Here is a 23,330-nt window from a genome sequence, read left to right as displayed (position 1 = left end):
GCTACAGATGCGGTTTGGGAGCTCTGACTAGTGCGCTCTGTAACCATCCAATCAAAGTATTTGAAAATGCCACCATTATTGTATGCCTGTTAGATAGCCCTAGTTTACCCACTGCAGATCTGATTGTTTAAAGCCACAGCTTCATTCTCATGTATTTTAGTGCCCACACTGAACAGCGGAGAATTTGTTGTGCAGGAAGCTGATCTCTGAAATTTTCGAAACCTTTTATAAATCAAACAGTCAAGCTCTCTCTCATTCTGCGGTTAACCTCTAAAAGTACTGTAGAGGGCAGTAGACAGTACACACTGACGTGAAGTAATTAATATCCAGTAAATTGCTCACATGCCGTGATATTAAACACTCATACACCTTTATATAATTGTTTACAAAGGCTGTGTTTTCTGTCAGAAATATTTTGTATTGTTATATTGCAATTCACACTTATTTCACACACACACACACACACACACACACACACACACACACACACATCCTGAGCTCTTTCCACAGCTCTTTCTAATGAATATAGAAGGGGAAGTTGGCACGGTATCAGTTACTGGTTAAAACAGTTAAATATGACATTCACAGAGCAGGACAGAGACAGAAACAGTGTGTAGCAGAACAGGAGCTTCAATATCTTTCTGAAGTGAAGTTGGTTTGGAGATCTGTGAGGGTGACCTCAGGATGAAGATCCTCCTCCTCATCTTCATTCTCTGCCTGATCTCAGGTAAAGAAATGCACTTTATAATCATTCTCACTATCAGCAGCAGTGTTACATGAAGGAAGATAAATATTTGGTGTTTTGTTAGATGGAGGAGCCTCCAGGGAAGTAACAGGATATTTAGGAGGTGAAGTCTTAATCAAGTGCAAGTATAATACAAAATACACACAAAACCCAAAATATTTCTGTAAGGGTTCAAGGCCAGGCTGTTCTGACCAAATAAAGACAGGAGATAAAAACATGTGGGTAACATCAGGAAGATTCTCACTGTTTGATGACACCAAATCAGCAGAGTTCAGGGTGATGATCAGAGAGATCACTGTAGAGGACACTGGGATGTATCAGTGTGGAGTTGATAAATCTTGGGCAGTGGACATTTACACAGCAGTGGAACTAAAAGTAAAGGAAGGTGAGTCTCCAACCACTGCCTTCTGTTTATCTTCACAAAGCTCTAGTGTCATTGGCAGATGCAAGACCAAGTTATCACACATATATTCATTCATATTCATTACTAAACCTTATCATTTTAACATATTTTTTACTTAGTACTCTTTTGTTCAAATAATTCCCTTTTCCTGCCTGAAATATTAATCATCTTTCTGTGCATTTTGATTTATTTCCTGATTATATTTAAAACAGCAAATTAAACCAACCTGCAAACTGAACTTTAATTCTTCTTCAATCACTTCTTGTATTTATATCAGTTCATGTGCCATTTATTTTTGCAAGACTTTTCATTACAATGTGTGTATCTGAGCATGTTGTCTTTGCTCATTATATCCTTTACCTTTTTGCTTAGACACTTCATTATGTTTCTGATTGCTCTGTACTGTTCTGTTTGCCTGATATTTCACTCCTGACTGATATTTTCCTCCAAAAGTTACCGGTAACTGTAAGTCATTACAGTTGTAATTGTTTAAACGTGATTTAAATATTAGTAAAAGATAACACAAGTAAACACAACATGCAGTTTTTAAATGAAGGTTTTTATTATTGAGGGAAAATAAAATTCCAAACTACATGGCCCTGTGTGAAAAAGTGTTTGCCCCCTAAACCTAACTGGTTGGGTCACCCTGAGCAGCAACAACTGCTATCAAGCGTTTGCAATAACTTAAGTCTGTTACAGCGCTGTGGAGAAATTTCTGTCATTTATGCAGAATTGTTGTAATTCAGCCACAATGGAATGTTTTCAAGCATAAATCACATTTTTTAAGGTTATGCCACAGGATCTCAATAGAATTCAGGTCAGAAAAAGGCGACATCAAAGTCTTCTTTTTTTTTTCTTCAGCCATTCAGCAGTGGACTTGTTAGTGTGTTTTTGATCATTGCACTGCTGCAGAACCCAAGTTCACTTCAGTTTGAAGTCATGAACAGATGGAGAGACATTATGCTTCAGGATTTTTTGGTAAACAGCAGAATTCATGGTTGCATGCATACCATTTTCCCCTAGTATCTTTCTTATGGTGGAGTCATGAACACTGACCTTAACTGAGGCAAGTGAGGCCTGCAGTTCTTTGGATGTTGTTGTGGGGTCTTTTGTGACCCTTTTGGATGAGTCATCGATGTGCTCTTGGGGTAATTTTGGTCATCCAGCCAATCCTGGGAAGGTTCTCCACAGTTCCATGTTTTTACCATTTGTGAATAATGGCTCTCACTGTACAGGGGTAGGAATCAGCAACAGGTGCAGATATGAGGATGAATATAAAGACAAACCAAAGTCTTTCTGTAAGATCAGAACAAATCAGTGGTGTTTTACTTAAATACCAACTAAACTAAACAGTAAGGGACACTGGAACATACACGTGCTATAAGTGTTTCTGATGAAATAGAGACCTACACTGTATTGAAGCTGAATGTTAGAGAAGAAAACAAACTATCATTTTGTGTTTTAACAGATGAAACATGTTGCTTCCAGATTACTCTGTAAATATACTATATAAATGTCTAATTTATACACATATAACCTGATCTGTTTGGTTGGGATTTGCAGATTTGTCCTATGAGAAGTCCATCAGTAAGACTGTCCATGTAGGAGGAGATTTGAACATCAGCTGTAAATACCCACAATTCCACAGGGATCAGGCCAAGTTTCTCTGCAAGAGGCTGCAACCTGCTGCTTGTGTTTATAATGAATCTGTTACAGAAAGTAGAAAAGATGTAAATGTGGGGAAATTCTCCCTGTATGATGACAGAACAGAACAAATCCTGACTGTGAGTATTAGAAATGTAACTGAGCAGGACTCTGGTGAATACTGGTGTGGAGCTGAAGCAGCCTGGACATCTGATCATGGATACAAGGTTTATTTTACACGGATCAGACTGACAGTCACTGGTGAGTTTGTAGAGACATGGAGACACATTGTCTCATCAAAATTGTCTCATCAATAACACATACACTAACTACATTTGGTGAATTTGATCCCTTATGAATGTACAGCAGGTAAATAAAAGTGACTGTTTCTCCTCCAGGATTTTCAGCTTCCACTGTGATCACTGTGTCTGTAATTTTGCTTTTGATTGGAATTTCAATCCCTTTTGTGATTTTACAAAAGAGATGCAATATACAAGGTAAATCTCTTTATTAGTTTTGCCCTGTGATTAATAAGACCAAATTAATTACTGAAAATGAATATTATTAAATTAATTTATGAAGTAATTAATTGTTGAATCAAATAAATGAGTTAATGAACACTGAGGTCCTGTGTGTATCATATCCATCCATATGCAGATTTGTGGCTAAGTTCAAGTTCCACTACAATTTTGAGCGCTTCTGTTAATCCACTAAAAACACATTTAGTGCTTGATTTACTGTTTAATCATGTTTAATTTAACTATCATTTCGAATTCACCACCAAAAACATTATATAACTTTTATCTGTACACACTGTAACACACACTGTTAAAAGATTAAACACTAATAACTACTGATTACTTGACCTTTTTGTTTCAGCAGGTTCTATTTGTACTACAGCTTCATTTTGTAGTCGTTCTGACCAAGATTCAGGAAATGACAAAACGGTAATTTTCTTCATCAGTGTGCATGTTAATTTGTGGTGGGAAAAAAGTGAGTATATGTTTATTCTATTTCTCTTTTCTTTCAGGTTCCTCTTGCAGTGTGTGACTATGAGGGGGAGAAATCTGCTGAAGGTCTGATGTACACAACAGTGATGATGTACAGCAATTCCACCAGCTCTAATAATGCGGTTATAAGCATTAAAGATGAGGACTCATGTGAATATACTTCAGTCAGTTACACTGCTTTATGTGGATAAATTATTGGATGGGATTAGGTCACGTCTTTTTCTTCTTACCCCAAAATCATGACTGTTACATGTAGAAACACAAAATCTTCAATGAAATGCAGTGAATACACAGAAAAATGAGTTATGTAGTCAATAAATACAGCATTTGACAAAATGTTTGCTTCTCTGTATTATTAAAAAAGCTTCAAGTCCAGAGTTCCTGCCATCTTAGATTGTGTGTCAAATCTTTATGAATGTTTCTGTTCCTGAATACAGGAATACCAGAATAAAACATAGATGACATATCAGATGTTCAAACTGAGAAAATGTATCATTTCAAGGGAAAAATAAGTTGATATTTAATTTCATGGCATCAACACATCTCAAAAAAGTTGGGACAAGGCCATGTATACCACTGTGTGGCATCCACTATTCTTTTTATAACAGTCTGCAAACATCTGGGGACTGAGTAGACAAGTTGCTCAAGTTTATGAATAGGAATGTTATCCCATTCTTGTCTAATACAGGCTTCTAGTTGATCAACTGTCTTCAGTCTTCTTTGTCGCATCTTCCTCTTGATGATGTGCAAATGTTTTCTGTGGGTGAAAGATCTGGACTGCAGGCTGGCCATTTCAGTACCCGGCTCCTCCTTCTACGCAGCCATGATGTTGTAATTGATGCAATATGTGGTCTGGCATTGTCATGTTGGAAAATAGAAGGTCTTCCCTGATAGAGACCACATCTGGATGGAAGCATATGTTGTTCTAGAACTTGGATATACCTTTCAGGATTGATGGTGCCTTTCCAGATGTGTAAGCTGCCCATGCCACAAGCACTCATGCAACCCCATACCATCAGAGATGCAGGCTTCTGAACTGAGCGCTGATAACAACTTGTGTTGTCCTTATCATCTTTATTCCAGATGACATGACGTCCCAGTTTTCCAAAAATAACTTTAAATTTAGATTTTTCTGACCACAGAACAGTTTTTCACTTTGCAACAGCCCATTTTAAATGAGCCTTGGCCCAGAGAAAACGCCTGCGCTTCTGAGTCATGTTTAGATATGGCTTCTTTTTTGACCTATAGAGTTTTAGCCAGCAACGGCGAATGGCACGGTGGATTGTGTTCACCGACAACGTTTTCTGGAAGTATTCCTGAGCCCATGCTGTGATTTCTATTACAGTAGCATTCCTGTACGTGATGCAGTGACGTCTAAGGGCCTGAACATCAAGGGCATCCATTATGGTTTTCCGGCCTTGACCCTTACGCACAGAGATTGTTCCAGATTCCCAGAATCTTTGGATGATATTATGCACTGTAGATGATGAGAACTTCAAACTCTTTGCAATTTTTCTCTGAGAAACTCCTTTCTGATATTGCTTTACTATTTTTCACCGCAGCATTGGGGGAATTAGTGATTCAACTTTTTGGAATCGGGTTTGTATATCAGCCTGTGTGTGATTAATCTATATAATATACAAGTTTCTCTTTTTGTGTTGAATTACTAAAATAAATCAACTTTTTAATGATATTCAAATTTAATAAGATACACCGGTATAAAGCTGGCATGTGTTTAGGTGTTTGGATACATCTGAATATAACAGTTTTGATGTTGCATATTTCAGATTCAAATACGCTATTCTAATCTAAATTTACTTGCATCCTCAACCACCCACAATCCCACACAAAAGAATAACATGCACCTGCAATGTTCTGTGTGAGTCTCATAAAAAATAGGAAATAAAAATATAAATAAATAAGGAGGTGTTTAGGTCTAACAATCTCAGCTTACTGATCAGGTGTTGAGGAACAATGGTGATGAATTCTGAGCTGAAATATTAAGTACTGATATTCTACCAATATAATTCATGTCCCTCCTCTGCACATGTCCAAACCATTTCAATCTCAACCAAAACATCCTACATGAGCTGTCTCTCTAATAAACTAATTTCTAATCTTGTCCATTCTCGTCACTCCCAATGAAAACCTCAATATCTTCAGCTCTGCTACCTCCAGCTCAACCTCCTGTACTCAATGCCACTGTCTCTAATCCATACAACATCTCAGGTCCCACCACAATCCTATAAACTTTCCCTTTCATTCTTGCAGATACCCTACTATCACAAATCACTCCTGCCACTCTTCTCCACCCACTTCACCCTGCCTGCACTCTTTTCTTTACTTCTCTAAAACTCTCTCCATTACTTTGCACTGTTGACCCCAGGTACCTGAACCAATCGGTCTTTCCTAGGTACACCATCTACCACTTCATCTAATTCACTCCAGAATTTTTCCTTCTCCTCCATCTCACAGCCAACTTGTGGAGCATAGGCACTGATGACATTTATCATCATCCCTTCAACTTTCACCTTCACGTCACCATATCAGAAACTCTCTTCACCTCCACTACACTCTTACTGCACTCTTCCTTCAGAATCACCCCTACACCATTTCTCTTTTCATCCACACCATGATAAAACAGTTTAAACCCACCTTCAATGTTCCTGGGCTTACTTCCTTTCCACTTGGCCTCCTGAACACACATATCTACCTTTCTACTCTCCATCATATCAGCTACCTCTCTCCCTTTACCTGTCATAGTACCAACATTTAAAGTACCAACCCGAACCTCCACTTTCCTACACTGCTCCTTTCCCTGCCGTCTCTGTAGACGTCTTCCTCCTCTTCTCCTCCTCCTTCGGCAAACAGTAGCCCAATTTCCACCGGTACCCTGTCGGCTAACGATACCTGTGGTGGTCGTTGTTAACCCGGGCCTCGACCAATCCGGTATGAAATTCTCATTGGTGATCAGCAAATTTAATTTGGCACATGTTTTACGCTGGATGCCCTTCCTAACGCAACCCTCCCCATTTACCCGGGCTTGGGACCGGCCCTAAGAGTGCACTGGCTTGTGCATCCATAATGGCTGGGTTTATATCAGCATCTATATTACATATTTACAGAATTTAGCAGATCCCCTTATCTTCAGTGACTTACAGAAGGGCTTTGTACAGATTTACTGTAGATTTAGATACAGATACAGAAAGTGTCACTGTGTTACACCTCTCGTTGTCAGAAAGTTCAGGTTATAGGATCCAAGGCAGATGCAAAAGGAGCAGGGGAGAAAAGCTGTGCAGAGCTGAATCGGGAAGCCGATTCCGGGAGTCGATTCAGGGAGCCGATGTGCGCGGAGGGTGAGGATTCCGAGCCGGACACCAGAGCGCGTTCAGCGCGAGCCGGAAACCGAAACGCGCGTTCAGCGCGAGCAGAGCAGAGCTGGAAACCGAAACGCGCGTTCAGCGCGAGCAGAGCCGAGCCGGAAACCGGAGCGCGTTCAGCGCGAGCAGAGCAGAGCCGAACCAGAAACCGGCGCGCTTTCAGCGCGAGCTGAGCAGAGCCGAACCGGAAACCGGAGCGCGTTCAGCGCGAGCCGAGCCGAGCCGAGCCGGAGGACAGAATGGTCAGGTCAGAGACAAAGAACAAACAAAAGAACGAATAAGCAAAACAGAATACGCTGGAGAGTGATCAGGGCAAGCCTAAAGACAATCTGGCACTGACTGGAGGATTCAGGCGTCCTTATAAGTGCCAGAAAATCATACGCCATATCCGTGCAGCTGGTTGGGAGTGGGCGTTTCCTCTGTGATTGAGGCGGTAATGCCTGAAGTGCTCAAGCGGGCTGACACTCGTGTTCAGACGGACAGCAGAGAATTTGTTGAAATAATTCAAAAACAGTTCTGCTCTCTCTCATTCTGCTGTTAACCATCTTGTACTCTAGAGGGCAGTAGACAGCCCACAGTGACATGGAGTAATACATTTCCTAAGTAAATTTAATCGTGGATCTCTGAGAGGAAAAATATCACATGGAAAATGCTCATATTCAATTCAATTCAATTAATTTTTATTTGTATAGCGCTTTTAACAATGAACATTGTCTCAAAGCAGCTTTACACAGATAATGTGGTGATTGAACGTAAATATGTTCTTTGTAAGTATGTTTGTCCCTGATGAGCAACTGTGGCAAGGAAAAACTCCCCGAGATGGCATAAGGAAGAAACCTTGAGAGGAACCAGACTCAAGAGGGAACCCATCCTCATCTGGGTTGCACCAAATGTCCATTTGAAGCAGATATACAATGTTGCGGGGTACAGTGAAGAAGCAAACTGCACTCCCGAGTCAGTGCAGCAGACCGCCGACACCAACTACAGTCCAATCCGTCCTCAAAAGCACCCGTTCTACTCCAGGATTACATGGAACCACCCAAGGTGTCGATGAGAGACCGTCCCAAGCTGCACAGACGTGTGAAGATCCACGGAGGGAAGAGGGGCAGGAACAGTGGTCACTGGAGCCTCAGGAGCATGTTTAACTCGATCGAGAGAGAGAGAGAGAGAGAGAGAGAGAGAGAGAGAGAGAGGGGTGACGGGAAGAGAAGGATATGGATTATTAAGTGTAACTATTGGTGTATGAAAGTTAATGTCACTGTGCAGTTTGGACTCCGGCAAGACTCGCTATGGCAGCATAACTAAAAGGGAGAACCAGAAGGTAACACAGACATGAGGGATCTCTGGGATAAGAGACGACCCACCACACCACCGTCAACAAACCTGAGTGAACGTGTGAATGTGAGGGGACGACAGCATACAAATATACCAGTTCACCAAACACTCTATATCCATGCTCCCTCCAGATCTGAGCCTTTACCTAAGAAAAATCTACTGATAAAAGGCTTGACTAAATAAATAAGTTTTCAACCTCGACTTGAACACTGAGACTGTGTCCGAGTCCCGAACACTGGTTGGAAGGCTGTTCCATAACTGTGGGGCTTTATAAGAGAAAGATCTGCCCCCTGCTGTAGTCTTCATTATGTGAGGAACCAACAGATAGCCAGTAGGCGTGGAGGGTCATACTGATACAGAAGTTCACTCAGATACTGCGGTGCGAGACCGTTAAGTGCTTTATACGTCAGTAGTAATATTTTATAATCAATGTGAGATTTGATTGGGAGCCAGTGTAGACTGATTAAAACAGGGGTGATGTGGTCGTATTCCCTAGATCTAGTGAGGACCCTTGCTGCTGCATTCTGAACTAACTGAAGCTTATTTATGCATTTACTCGCACACCCAGACAGTAAAGCGTTACAGTAGTCTAAACTGAACAAAACTCATATGCCCTGATATTCACCACATTCAACTCATACTTATACACCTTCTAATGATTGTTTACACACAGGAACTTACCAAAGGTTGTTTTTTTTTTGTCATATATTTGAAACCGTTATTCATGTTTACGGTATGTAGTTCATACATATTTCACAAATACACTTCCTGAACAGCTCTTACTCACGCAGATAGAAGGGGAAGTGGGTACGGCATCAGTTACTGGTTAAGACACAGTTAAAGATGCAGCACATTCACAGAGCAGGACAGAGACAGTAACAGTGTGTAGCAGAACAGGAGCTTTAATATCTTCCTGAAGTGGATTTTGTGTGTGTGTGACTTCAGGATGAAGATCCTCCTCTTCATCTTCACCTTCTGCCTGATCTCAGGTAAAGAAATGCACTTTATAATAATCCTCACTATCAGCAGCAGTGTTACATGAAGGAAGGTTTTGCTTAGATGGATATTTGGTGTTTTGTTAGATGGAGGAGACTCCAAGGAAGTAACAGGATATTCAGGAGGAGGAGTCCTTATCAAGTGCAAGTATGATACAGATTACACACAAAAACAAAAATATTTCTGTAAGGGTTCATCGCCAGGCTGTTCTGATCTAATAAGGACAAAGGATAAAAACATGTTGGTAACTTCAGGAAGATTCTCACTGTTTGATGACACCAAATCAGCAGAGTTCAGTGTGATGATCAGAGAGCTCACTGTAGAGGACACTGGAACGTATCAGTGTGGAGTTGATATATCTTTGGGAAAGGACATTTACACACCAGTGGAACTAAAAGTAAAGGAAGGTGAGTCTCCAACCACTGCCTTCTGTTTATCTTCACAAAGCTCTAATGTCATTAGCAGACACAATACCAAGTTATCACACTTCATTATTAAACTTTATCATTTTAACATATTTTTTACTTTTTACTCTTCTGTTTAAATACTGACATCAAACATGTTCATATTTTCCTGCCTAAAATATTAATCATCTTTCTGTGCATTTAATTTTATTTTCTGACTATATTTAAAACAGCAAATTAAACCAACCTGCAAACTGAATTTTCATTCTTCTTTCAGTCACTTCTTGTATTTATATCAGTTCATTTGCAAGACGTTTCATTACAATGTGTGTATCTGAGCATGTTGTCTTTGCTAATTATATCCTTTACCTTTGTGCTTAGACACTTCATTATGTTTCTGATTGCTCTGTACTGTTCTGTTTGTCTGATATTTCACTCCTGCCTTTTTTCACCATAAGTTACCTCATTACAGTTGTAATTGTTTGAACATGATTTGAACATTTTACAGGAAGCTCAGGCTCTAGAGAAGTGAGTGCATATACAGGGGTAGGAATCAGCATTAAGTGCAGATACGAGGATGAATATAAAGACAAACCAAAATCTTTCTGTAAGATCAGAACAAATCAGTGGTGTTTTACTTAAATTACAACAAAACTAAACAGTGAAGGACACTGGAACATACCCGTGTGCTGTTAGTGTGTCTGATGCAATAGTACACTGTAATGGAGCTGAATTTTAGAGAAGAAAACAAACTATAATTGTGTTTTAGCAGATGAAACATGTTGCTTCCACATTACTCTGTAAATATACTGTATAAATATCTAGTTTATATACATATAAACTGATCTGAATCTTTCTGATTTGCAGATCTGTCCTATGAGAAGTTCATCAGTAAGACTGTCCATGTAGGAGGAGATTTAAACATCAGCTGTAAATACCCACAATCCCTCAGGAATCACTCCAAGTTTCTCTGCAAGAGGCTGCAACCTGCTGCTTGTGTTTATAAAGAATCTGTTAAAGAAAGTAGAAAAGATGTAAATGTTGGGAAATTTTCTCTGTATGATGACAGAACAGAACAAATCTTCACTGTGAGTATTAGAAATGTAGCTGAGCAGGATTCTGGTGAATTCTGGTGTGGAGCTGAAGCAGCCTGGACATCTGATCATGGATACAAGGTTTATTTCACACAGATCAGAGTGACAGTTACTGGTGAGTTTGTCTCTACATTGTCTTCATGTCCATCATACAGTTTTTCTGATGCTCAAAACTTAGAACATGTAAAATGTATTGTGTTAAATCTGTACTGCTATCAGTCATTTATTAGATTCACTTACTTCATGTTATTTATTAGTGAATTGAATGCTTCACTGCTTTAGATCCACGTGCCCTGGTTCCAACCTCAATACCTACACAACCTTCATCATCTTTATATTCATCATCATCATCATCATCATCAATATCTTCATCGTCATCATCATCATCATCATCATCATTGTATGAGCCTCCTCCAGCTTCTCCTCCAGGAGGTGATTCCGCTCAGATGCACATCACACACACACACTATAACTACATGACTTTGGTGAATTTGATCCCTTATGAATGTACAGAATGTACGTAAAAGTGACTGTTTCTCTTCCAGTATTTTCAGCTTCCACTGTGATCACTGTATCTGTAATTCTACTGCTACTTCTAATTGGAATCTCAGTCCTGCTTGTGATTCTACAGAAAAGACAAAAGATGAAAGGTATAAAACACACACACACACACACACACACACACATGCACAGACACACACATTATCAAATGTGTGACTGGTTCATGATCAGGTGGTGCAGCAGGTAGTTTTGCTGCCTCACAGTTCCAGTGTCCATCATTTATTATTGAGCTCAGGTTCCTGCTCTACATATCTGATCTCATAAAGGCATCCTGGTAGGTGGATGTGCGATGTCCTAATGGATGATACTTAATTGATTTTCCAAACAAAACTCAATCAAACTTCACAATAACAACAATAATAACATTTTCTGACGACTTGACTGCTGTTTTAAGGAGGTACAGCTGCTTCTCACAGGACTTCTGTCCAAAGTTCAGGGAACAACCAAGAGGTGATTGTCTTTATCACTGACTTTATTCACTACCAAAGTTTATTACCAAACAAAGAAGGGTAAAAAAACCTTTCTATTTCTTTCTATTTCACTTTTCTGTCAGGTTCCTCCTGCTCTCTGTGAGTATGAGGAGATTAAAGACACCAGACGACTTTCTGCCTCAGACACAGGATTTTCAATCATTTACGCTACTCCTCAACTACACACATTTCCTTCTGAGCTTCCTCAAACTGTTTATGCAAACACTGAGTTACCTGCAAGCCCCTGTGATCCTACTGTTTATTCTACTGTTAAATGTCCCACAGACCCTCCTGATCAGGACTTTTACTCCACAGTTCAGTTACACTAAAGTCCCTCTGATAGAAGCAGCAGAAAGTCATTTATGTTGATTGATTTGACTGTTTTTATTTTGATGATTTTAACTCTGAGTAAGTGGCATTGGAAATGCACTGCTTCGTTTAAACTGTTCTTTTGCTTATTTTCATCTTCCTCATCCCTTTTATCTTCCATGCCCAAAACAGTATTAAACACAATCTAGTAATTTTTGCCTGAAAATGTATTTTAGATGTTATAGCTGTGGTGTTGCATTATTATTTACCTCAATGGACCAAAACCCTACAGCTACGATTCAAAAAGGCTTAGTTTTTTATTAGATAGTTGAAATGCTTTTTGTGCCTAAAATCAGTCAGTTTACAGCTGCTGGGGGTCTCAGTTAGCCAGAAATCTGCAAGTAGCATTTGATGTAAAGATCAGTTTGTTGCTCTGTGGGCTCCACTCTCATACTTGTGGTTTGATTGAATATATTTCTTCATATTTGTGGTTTCCCCTCTGTGTGTGTCATTGTGTTCTTGTCGGCCTAGTACCGCTCTGATAAGGGAACTAGTGTGACTCATGCTCAAACTCTAACAAGAGTTTCCTCTAGAGCAGGGGTCACCAACCTTTTTGACACAGAGAGCTACTACTTGGGTACCGATTAATTTTTTGCATATTTCACACTCCTGAAATAAAAAATTAGCTCAATTTACATTTAATTATATGTTATTATTAATAATGAATGATATTCATCTATGTTAAGAAACTGATCATGTTAATGATTTCTCACAATAATTATCAATAATGACCATGTTGGTGACCCCTGCTCTAGAGTGAGACAATTTGGGCCTGCTCTTATTTTAATTAATCACAACATACAGCCTGTTCTGATTGGCACGTGACCTCACATTACCCATGGTCCAGTTATTTTAATGGATTTCCTAAATTCAGACATTTCAGTTCTGATCCATAGCCATGTGATGTTGAGATTAGAGGATGCTGTAACTAAATAAAACTAAACATGTCCAGATTGTGATGCATTTTCTTGTGCCTGAATTCACTTTGTCCATTCATTTATTTTGATAATCTATAGAGGTGCTGATATATTGGTATAATGTTGCTGTTTAATAATTTTTTTTTTGATAAATTATGTTAAATGATGGCTGTATTATATATTCACTGTTGCATTTGTTAGGATGTTACTCAGTAAAATAGACACATTTCTGCAGTTCAGTGTTTCTTTAGTGTTTGAGCAGCTAAACAACTATTAGATTGCATTATTTTATTTTATTTTTTAGATAAGAGATGCCACAAAATGCCATTAATTGTTTTTAAACTATAAGAAAACACCAGTGCAGAGATCCAAATTTAGCCTAAGATCACTACTGAACAAATAAGAGTTGGTAGTAGTGGCGACCTAGCAAGGTCATCTCTGCTCGAGGATATGCGGTATACCGGTACTGGAAAAATGCCTGCATATAATATATTTCAACCGGTACAATGTCATAATTTTGTTGAACTCGGTATTTCATACGCTGCTGTTCCAAATGTCACCTGTAGGCGGCAGTGCTTCCCAAATTGCTTCGAAACCGTTAGAAGACTGAAAAGATATGCATATGCACATTAATTGTGGTACTTCAGATGCATTATTTGTTTTCAAAGTCAAAATGTAACCTATGATCCTGATATTTTGTTTGCACTATGTTTTTGCACTGAAAAGATAAGAAGATTTAAAAATATTTTCATTGTATTACTTCATTTAAAAATATATAAATATCTAACAGCAAAATGTAATTTAGGATTAAGGTATTAAGATATGAATCTATTTTCCTTATTATTTCAGTAAAATTGTTTCCAATTTACTTATCTTTGGAGGCTGGTTATTTGTCACTTATGGTATTGATTTAGCATCAATGCACAGGTATTACATTCTGGTATTGTAGCCCCTCGAAAACTAGGGTCAACTTCATGAGAGGCTGGAGCTCAAGCAATCTGATACAGAGAGGTATTTGAACTCAAATGCAGAGACAGACGCAGGAATAATGAAAAATCCATATTCCAAATCCATATATGAAAAAGATTCCAGATTACAAAAACAAAGTCTCTCTCAGAATAAAACAAATGCAAACCCATTGGGGGTGTGAACCAGCCATAAAGTCCTAACCAGAATGCCCTAAATGTGAAAGTTTATAAAAAATCTAGATTAAATTCACTGGTTCTGATAGTGTTTATGCCATTAAAGAAGGTCTTGCAGGTCCTGATTCTTCACCACTGGAGAAATGCTATAAATGTGGATTTTTATATGTATGTGCTTTTAATTATAGCATTTATCAAAGAGCAACTTTGCAGAGATCCAGATTTAGCAAGTCAGAGGTGACAATAATAAGGAGTAAAAGTCTCTGAAGAAAAGACCAGTCTAAACATGGGAACCTGTGATCTTCTGAATGACACCAGGGAAGGGGATCTTGATTCCCAAAATCCATTTCAGTTTATTTTTAACTGCAAAAACACTGGGTTGAGAAGCGTTTTACATTTCTGACAGCAAAGAGTCAAGTCAAGAAGCTTTTATTGTCATTTCAACAATATATATATATATATATATATATATATATATATATATATATATATATATATATATATATATGATGCTGTATACAGTGAAATCAGACAATGTTTCTCCAGAAACCCTGGTGCTACATAAAACAAAGACAGTGCAAAGAATGACATGCACCAGCAAATCTGAGTTCTGTGTGAGTCTCAGAAAATAGCAAATAAAAACATAAAGAAATATAAAGAAATAAGGAGGTGTTGTAACAGTAAATAACAGTAATATCTACTGATTATTTGACCTCTTGTGTTTCAGCAGGTTCTATTTGTACTACAGTTTCTTTTTCTAGGCATTCTGATCAAGAATCAGGAAATGACAAAGGGGTAATTATCTTCATCAGTGTGCATCTTAATTTGCAAAAAAAATAAAAGATAAGTGTGAAATCGTAAATATATTTTAATTCTATTTCTCTTTTCTTTAAGGCTCATCTTCCAGTGTGTGACTATGAGGAGGAGAAATATACTGAAGGTCTGATGTACACAACAGTGATTTATGTACAGCAATTCCACCAGCTCTAATGAGGATTAAGGATGAGGAATCATGTGAATATTCTTCAGTCAGTTACACTGTGGTAATTGAATAGATTTTTGGATGGAGATTGTCACGTCTTTTTCTTTTCTTTTTACCCAAATCATGACTGTTACATGTAGAAACATCAAATATTCTAGAAAACGCAGTGAATACACAACAAAATTAGTTACGGTAGTCAATACAGCATTTGACTAAATGTTTGCTTCTCTTTATTATTTAGAAAGCTCTATACCCAAAGAGAAAGAAGACCCTCCAGTGTGCTATCAGCATTCTGTCTTAAAAGCCAGCATCTCTGATGGTATGGTGGTGCATAAGTGCATACTATATGGGAAGCTGGTATGTTTTGGAAGGGTCTATGAATGCTTAAAGGTATATAAAGGTTTTAGAGCAACATATGCTCCCCTCCAGATGACGTCTATTTCAGGTAAAACCTTGTGTATAACAGCAGGACAATGCAAAACCACATACTGCAGCTATTACAACAGCATGGGTTCGTAGCCTGCAGTCCAGATCTTTCACCTGTAAAGAACATTTGGGTGCATCATTAAACGGAAAATGCACCAAAGACGACTAATCTGTTCAGCAGCTGGAAACCGATATTTGTTATGTTCTCTATGTTCTATTGAACATATATGAAAAAAAAATATTGGCTCAAGTGATTTGAAAGTTTTCAGTTTTCATTGTATTGCTGTTTCTGTGGCTAATGGAATAGAGACCTACACTGTAGTGAAGCAGAATGTTAGAGAAGGAGGGAAACAAAAATATGTGTTTTAGCAGATAAAACATACTGTGGTAATTTTTATATGTTTCTAATCCTGTCCATCGTCCACAATCCCAATGAAAATCTTCAGCTCTGCTACCTCCTGCTTCACTTCACTGTCATCTCTCCTAAACAATTCCATGCTTCTACCGGTATGTCATTTGGTCCAACTGACTTCCCACTCTTCCAAGTTCAGAATCATGACTGGTGGAATTTACAGAATAAAATATTCAAGAGCTTAAAAGCTGAAACACCAAATCCAACATCCCCTTATCTGCAGTGACTCACAGAAGAATTTTGCAGAGATACAGATACAGAAAGTGTCACTGTGTTACATCCCTCATGTTCACAGACAGTCAGCAGAAAGTTTGTTGTGCAGGAAGCTGATCTCTGCAATGTTCTGAACCTTTCAGAATTCAAACACAATCCAGCTCTCACTCATTCCTCTGTCAACCACCTTGTACTCTAGGGGGCAGTAGACATTACACACTGATATGCAGTAATAAATATCCTCAGTAAGTTTGATCCTGGAGCACTAAGAGAAAACATTTACTCACATGTAGTTATTTTTTATCTCACAGTATTATTAACATTTGATTGTTTGCACACTGGAACTGGCTGAAAAACTAGGGTTTTTTTGATTGGTCTTTGTTATATGTGAGCCAAAATCATCAAAATTAAAAGAAATAAACAATTGAAATATATCAGTCTGTGTGTGATGAATCTATATAATATATACGAGTTTCACTTTTTAGATTGAAATAATAAAATAAATTAACTTTTCAGTTATATTTTATTTTATTGAGATGCACCTGTATATAGCTGACATGTGTTTAGGGCTTTAAATACATCTGTATAAAACATTTTTGATGTTGCATATTTTAGATCCAAATACGCTACTCTAATCTAAATTTACGCTACTCCTCAACTACACACAATCCCACACAAAAGACAGTGCAAAGTATTACATGCACAAGCAAATCTGTGTAGGTTCTGTGTGAGTCTCTTAAAAAAATAGCAAATTAAAACCTAAATAAATAAGGAGGGCTTCAGGTCCAACAAGCTCAGCTTCCTGATCAGGTGTTGAGAAACAATGGTGATGACTACTGAGCTGAAATATTAAATACTGAATCATGACTGGTGGAATTTAACAAATAAAATGTTTAAGGTAAATGAGGGTAATTCGTGGGACATGAAGAAGGATCAGGAACCAGTAGGGAATGCTGGCAGTCAGGAACCTAGGAACTCACAGAAGCCATGAAGTAGATCCGACACAAGTGAGATGGGAATGGGAGTTTATACTGTGTAGGGCAGGGGTGTCAAACTCGGGCCCGCTTGCCAGATTTGGCCCGCGAGATCAAATCAAGTGTGTATTAGAGCCTGCCAGTGTATAGCGCATACACCGCTAATACTACAAATCCCAGAATGCTTTGTTAGCGCGCGGGCGTGTCAGTCGGGACCGCTGAAAAATTCCGCGTACTCAGCGCTGAATTTACCAGGAGATTTACCGACTTTGAATCCCAGAAATGCATATTTGAACTGTTCAGTAATCCGTTTGTGGTTGGTTTGGAAAGCGCACCAACCAACCTCCAAATCGAGCTGATTGAACTCCAGTGTAGAGACACGATCAAGTCAAAGTACGACTCTGTGTGTGCTGCACAGTTTCCATGTTTCTCTCCGACACACTGCACCAACTCCGTGCCCAAGCTGCTCAAACACTCTCTAAGTTCACCAGCACATTATCTGGGTGTGTAACTGTTCTCTTTAATGAAGATGAACAAAACACCACTCAGGATTCTCACTGATGAACATCTTCACTTAATCCTGAGGATTTCATTAGCTCAGATTAACCCCAGACATGATGCTCAGCTCAGAGCCTAAACCCAGACATGATGCTCAGCTCAGAGCCTAAACCCAGACATGATGCTCAGCTCAGAGCCTAAACCCCAGACATGATGCACTTGCATCTAAGAAGAGATGCAGGAATCTGACTTTAACCAATCAGAGTAAATCAGAGTGTAAAAACTGAGCTTGAATGAATGTTGTCTTTATGCACTTTTTCTACTCTAAAGCATGAACTGTTAATGGTTGAATGATTGCTTTTTTTAATTGAAGGAAATTATTATTAATTTTGGTTGTTTTGTTGTTGCCCTGTGAAAAAAGGTTGACATTATAAAGGAATTAGAAAGTCTACAGATCGAGAGAGAGAGAGAGAGAGAGAGAATAAGAAACGAATACCACTGGTGTGTTTTATTTCAAATTTAATTTCTAATGTGTTTATAATATTAAACTTTGGTTGTTCCAGATTCAATGTTTATGCAAAACTAAAGTTTGTTTCCATATGAAAAGGTTAAACATTACAGATCTGGAGAGACGGAAAACATGCACAATTGCACTCACAATTTGAGTTTGGACCGCGACTTCGTCCCAGTTTTTAATTTTGGCCCACTGTGAATTTGAGTTTGACACCCCTGGTGTAGGGGAATCGGTAAAGAGTGTCAGGTGTCGGCATTTAGCAGAGCGCGGCAGAGAGAGGAAGCGTGAGAACCTCCGAGGGGGTAATGGCAGGTGGATCCCTGACACTTTGCAAGACGTTTCATTACAATGTGTGTATCTGAGCATGTCGTCTTTGCTCATTATATCCTTTACCTTTTTGCTTAGACACGTCATTATGTTTCTGATTGCTCTGTATTGTTCTGTTTGTCTGATATTTCACTCCTGCCTTTTTTTCATCATAAGTTACCTCATTACAGTTGTAATAGTTTGAACATGATTTGAACATTTTACAGGAAGCTCAGGCACTAGAGAAGTGAGTGCATATACAGGAGTAGGAATCAGCATTAAGTGCAGATAAGAGGATGAATATAAAGAAAAAAACAAAATCATTCTGTAAGATCAGAACAAAACTAAACAGTGAAGGACACTGGAACATGCCTGTGTGCTTTTAGTGTGTCTGATAAAATAGAGATCTACACTGTATTAAAGCTGAATGTTAGAGAAGGAAAAACTATAATTTTGTGTTTTAACAGATGAAACATGTTGCTTCCAGATTACTCTGTAAATATACAGTCAAACCCACTTATCTCGACCTCGGTTATCTCGCCAACCCTATTAAGTCGACGTTTATGAAGTGGAACCGCCAAATTCTCGCTTTGTCTAAGCATTTTTTAATCGGTTATGTCGATTTTTTTATGTCGCCGAACCCTAAAATCTCGAGCACAAGGGGGGAAAACTTTGCCACTTATCGTCGTTTATGTCAGGAATCCCCCACGTCCCCTTTGGCGGCGGCATTCCCCAAAGCACCTTCTTCTCCCGCACGGAGCTCCTCGCAGTCATGCTGATCACACACACCTGACTCTCATTCACTCACTCATCCAATCTCCTATTTAAGCCCCTCACCTCCACACACTCGCGGTCCGTTATTGTTTGTGCATGATCGTATGTGTTGGTTCATGTCGGTCTGTGTAATCGCGTATACGTATCCCGCTACGTACCCTTCTTCTCGGACTCCGCATTCTCTCAACGGCACCCCGGATTACCCCGCTCCTGCTGTTTTCTATGTTTACGCTGTCTGCACCACGTTTATCTGTTGCTGCTCAGTGCTGTGCTTTCCATAGCGTGGATCCGTGGATTCTCTACACGAACTGTCTCTGCTTTTACAGAACTCCGTGGACCGCGCTCCCGGAGCGCACCACTGGATATTACTGCTTCTCTACAAGTATTAGTGGATTATCTCCTGAGTATTCTCAATAAACTTTGTTTGCGTTTACTTCGGCTTCCACCTCCTTATCCACATTACAGGTTATCCGCATGACCAATTAAACAAATCGCGGCAACGCTGCTGTGTAAAAAAACCTCAAAAAACACGTGCATGCACATTCTCATTTAATAACGCATATTAATTAATTAATATATTAATTAGTTAATGTATTGCCGCCATATTGGTTTTCGTTTATCTCCATCATCAGTTATCTCGACGCTTTTTGGCTTCCCCTAGGCCGGTGACATAACCGGGTTCCACTGTACTAGCAGGTTTTTCTTGATGAAGAGTAGCTTTTCTGCTTTATCACAGTGAATTCTGTTCCTTTTCTCATCGAGAACATGGGCTGCTGCACTGAACAGTCTCTTGCTGTCAGTGCTTGTGCACGGAGCAGACAAGTACTTGCGTGCCAACTTTGCCAGGTCAGAAAAGCGGCCGTAATTATTTTTCCAGTAGACAAGAGGGTTATCACTTCTGGGGATGGGGACTTCAGACAGATAACCATCTAGCTGTTGAGTGGTTGAGCTTGTCGACTGCCTGACATTTGAGAAAGATTTGAGAGAGTGTATTTAAATAGGACCAGTACATAAATTAAAATTTTAAATTAAAAAAATATCTAGCAAAAAATATGGCTATAATCTGATAGTCACATATAGTAGCCTAAGCCAAAACAGAATAAATAGCCTACCTATTCTTATTTGAGGCACTTTCTTGCAGGTTTCAGTGAACATATCAGACAACGAGGGTGCATGCCCCTCATCTGGTGCAGAGAGACAATTCTTTTTTTCTGTGCTCTGATCTCCTTCTCCTGCACTGTGCGCTGCTCCCTCTCTGTCTCCCTGTGGGTTCTCTATCGCAGTCTGGATCATTTCTCCTGCGCGCTGCTTTATTTCCGCATCAGGTAATGATCTTTATAACGCGGATCAAGTACAGTCGCAATGAAGTGCAGAGGATCCGAATAGATCTCAGTGAAACTCTAAGAGTGTACTTTTCATTGTTTTCACTCCGTGATCCGTCTCAACCTCTTTGCTTAAGAGACGCTTTAGTGCTGCGATTAAAGGAATAACGTCCGCCACAGATGCATCAGAGGAGCTGATCTCTTTAATGAGCTGCTTAAAGGGGGCAAGAAGAGAGAGAATGTTCTCTATTAAGCCCACTGGTGTGAAGTGAATGTCACGGGGAGCTCGTGATCTGCGCTATATGCAGCCACGACTCGTTTTTGTGCAAAGAGGCTGTGCAACATGTAATAAGTGCTGTTCCACCGCGTACTCACGTCTTGCTGGAACCGTTTTATTTGTGTTCCAAACGTGTCCAACAATTCTTCTGCCTATAGCCAGTAAGTCGTTTACGCTGCTTTGAGACAACACTCCCTCACCAGAGGTGGCAAAAGCACACACATCCATTACTTAAAAAGAAGTACAGATACTCATGTTTAAAAATATTCGGGTAAAAGTTGAAGTACTGATTATACATTTTTACTTAAGTAAAAGTAAAGAAGTCTTGGCTCAGACATGTACTTAAGTAAAAAGTAGTTATTACTTCTACCTGTTTTAGCTGTTAACTGGACCTCACCTCATATTAATATTTGACAGACAGACAGACAGACAGACAGACAGACAGACAGACAGACAGACAGACAGACAGATAGATAGATAGATAGATAGATAGATAGATAGATAGATAGATAGATAGATAGATAGATAGATAGCAACAAAATGCAGTTTGGCATCTACCAGAAGTGCAAAAAGTAGCAATCGTGCAAATAGTGCAGATAAACATGTATCATATGTACAGCATGTGATATATATGTAAGCATATGTACAGTGTTTAAATATAAAGGCTATAACAGTGCAGAGACGTGTGGACATCATTAAGAGCCTTTGCTATGTTTCCACACAGACAGTAATGAGGTGATACCGGAGAAAGTGCACCTCTTCAAATTAAGAAGCTTTTATATATAATCATAGAGATTTTACAGATTTGAATGATGTATTGTTTTTATCTGTACGATCAATAAAGACAGTAATTTATGTTCGTGTCGCCATTATGAGGGAAAAACCCACAAAACGCCACGTAGAGTAATTTACTCACCACCTAGAGTTAATTGTGTAAAACATGGTGGATTTTGTGTTTGATTTGAGACTTGGTGCAGAAATAAAACAAAAGTTTACTGATTAAAAATATTTTTATCTGGAGTTTATTTATTTATTTTATATCTATAAGTAAAGAAAGGACGTCGTGAATGTTGTGTATGTTTTGCTCGAGGTTTTAATTTCGCCTCTTTTATATTTGGTTATTTATTTATGTATTTATATTTTTTATAAAAATGGTAAAAACAGAAATAAGCACTGAATTGATAACATCTGATCTTAACATCTAGTGCCGTTTAAAATAATTTTAATTTTGACAGCCAAATATATATATTAATACAAAACGAATTAAAAATGTTACAGAATGACTGTATCCAGGCTGAAGATCCACGTATAGAAAACAAGCAGAGAAAAAACAAAAAAATGTCATGAATGTGTCAGTCATGTTTAATCACTGACTCCCTCTGTCTCATCCACATTAACCCCAAACTTCTAACTACCTTCTGCCTGCTGATTCTTATCTTCGTAAAGAGTGAGAGTCAGGACTTTATACACCAGCGGATTGAAAAAGACGCGAAGTAACAGGAAATCGGTTGTTCGGCTGAAATCGGCACGCAGTGGAAATAAAAAATATATATTTCACCAAATCAATGGATTAAAACTAAAGTAATGAGCCAGTTTTGAAAATGTAAGAAGTAAAAAGTACAGATATTTGTGTAAAAATTTTATGAGTAAAAGTAAAAAGTTATAAATAGTGGAGTAAAGTACTGATACCAGAAAAATCTACTTAAGTACAGTAACGAAGTATTTGTACTCCGTTACTTCCCACCTCTGTCCCTTACTCACAACCAGATGTAGTGTATGGGCCATGTACCGTATTCCCTTCAGCTGGCTGTCTTCTATCGCTTTTGCCATATTTTTTGCATTGTCACTGACAATAGCATGCACTTTAGATCGGTCGATATGCCAGGTGTCGAACATCAGAAATGGCTGCTGCTGTATGTGACCTTCGAAACTCTTGTGAATGGAGCAGAATCTTTTGCAGCTGGAAATCGATGTTGATCCATTGTGCGGTTAGACTGAGCATACTGGTAAAGCTGACGTCTGAGCTCCATATGTCTGTTGTGAAACTGATTGCTGAAATATTTGCAGTTATATTCTTATGGACGTGAGTTGCAACAACATTAAACAGCTCAGGTAAACACACTTCTGAAAAATGTTGTCTGCTCGGCATGGCATAACGGGGC

At 38.8% G+C, this 23,330-nt stretch overlaps 3 protein-coding genes across 11 annotated transcripts in view; all 3 read left to right on the top strand.

Moving 5' to 3' along the window:
• The window catches only part of LOC124387734 (CMRF35-like molecule 8), a 56,581-nt gene extending 52,262 nt beyond the window's left edge, over nucleotides 1-4,319 (top strand). Inside the window, exons 1-6 of one of the 4 annotated variants that reach the window (XM_046852315.1) lie at nucleotides 602-727; nucleotides 810-848; nucleotides 2,712-3,053; nucleotides 3,191-3,289; nucleotides 3,672-3,739; nucleotides 3,823-4,319. In XM_046852315.1, the coding sequence (XP_046708271.1) occupies nucleotides 685-727; nucleotides 810-848; nucleotides 2,712-3,053; nucleotides 3,191-3,289; nucleotides 3,672-3,739; nucleotides 3,823-3,993 (762 nt within the window). In that variant the 5' untranslated portion in view covers nucleotides 602-684 and the 3' untranslated portion in view covers nucleotides 3,994-4,319. The other 3 variants (XM_046852307.1, XM_046852272.1, XM_046852265.1) reach the window with 3 other exon arrangements.
• Nucleotides 1-23,330, top strand: part of LOC124387485 (polymeric immunoglobulin receptor-like) — a 117,270-nt gene that overhangs the window by 74,685 nt on the left and 19,255 nt on the right. The window lies entirely within an intron of this gene.
• LOC124387695 (polymeric immunoglobulin receptor-like) lies at nucleotides 7,208-16,927 on the top strand. 4 transcript variants are annotated; one of them, XM_046852216.1, is made up of 9 exons: nucleotides 7,208-7,429; nucleotides 9,463-9,506; nucleotides 9,600-9,920; nucleotides 10,785-11,126; nucleotides 11,294-11,443; nucleotides 11,557-11,661; nucleotides 15,201-15,265; nucleotides 15,365-15,513; nucleotides 15,694-16,927. In XM_046852216.1, exons 1-8 carry the CDS (start codon nucleotides 7,422-7,424, stop codon nucleotides 15,458-15,460), a joined length of 1,131 nt encoding a protein of 376 aa, XP_046708172.1. In that variant the 5' UTR covers nucleotides 7,208-7,421; the 3' UTR covers nucleotides 15,461-15,513; nucleotides 15,694-16,927. The 4 variants fall into 4 exon arrangements, with proteins under 4 accessions (XP_046708172.1, XP_046708167.1, XP_046708160.1 ...); XM_046852211.1 differs by having other exon boundaries at nucleotides 15,198-15,265; XM_046852204.1 differs by lacking the exons at nucleotides 15,201-15,265; nucleotides 15,365-15,513; nucleotides 15,694-16,927 and adding exons at nucleotides 11,967-12,022; nucleotides 12,126-14,196.

The sequence above is a fragment of the Silurus meridionalis genome, chromosome 1 (genome assembly GCF_014805685.1).
Source record: "Silurus meridionalis isolate SWU-2019-XX chromosome 1, ASM1480568v1, whole genome shotgun sequence".
In the NCBI taxonomy this organism is placed as follows: Eukaryota; Metazoa; Chordata; class Actinopteri; order Siluriformes; family Siluridae; genus Silurus; species Silurus meridionalis.
Note: the sequence above shows the minus strand (reverse complement) of the source record. Positions and strands in the feature narration are given on the sequence as shown.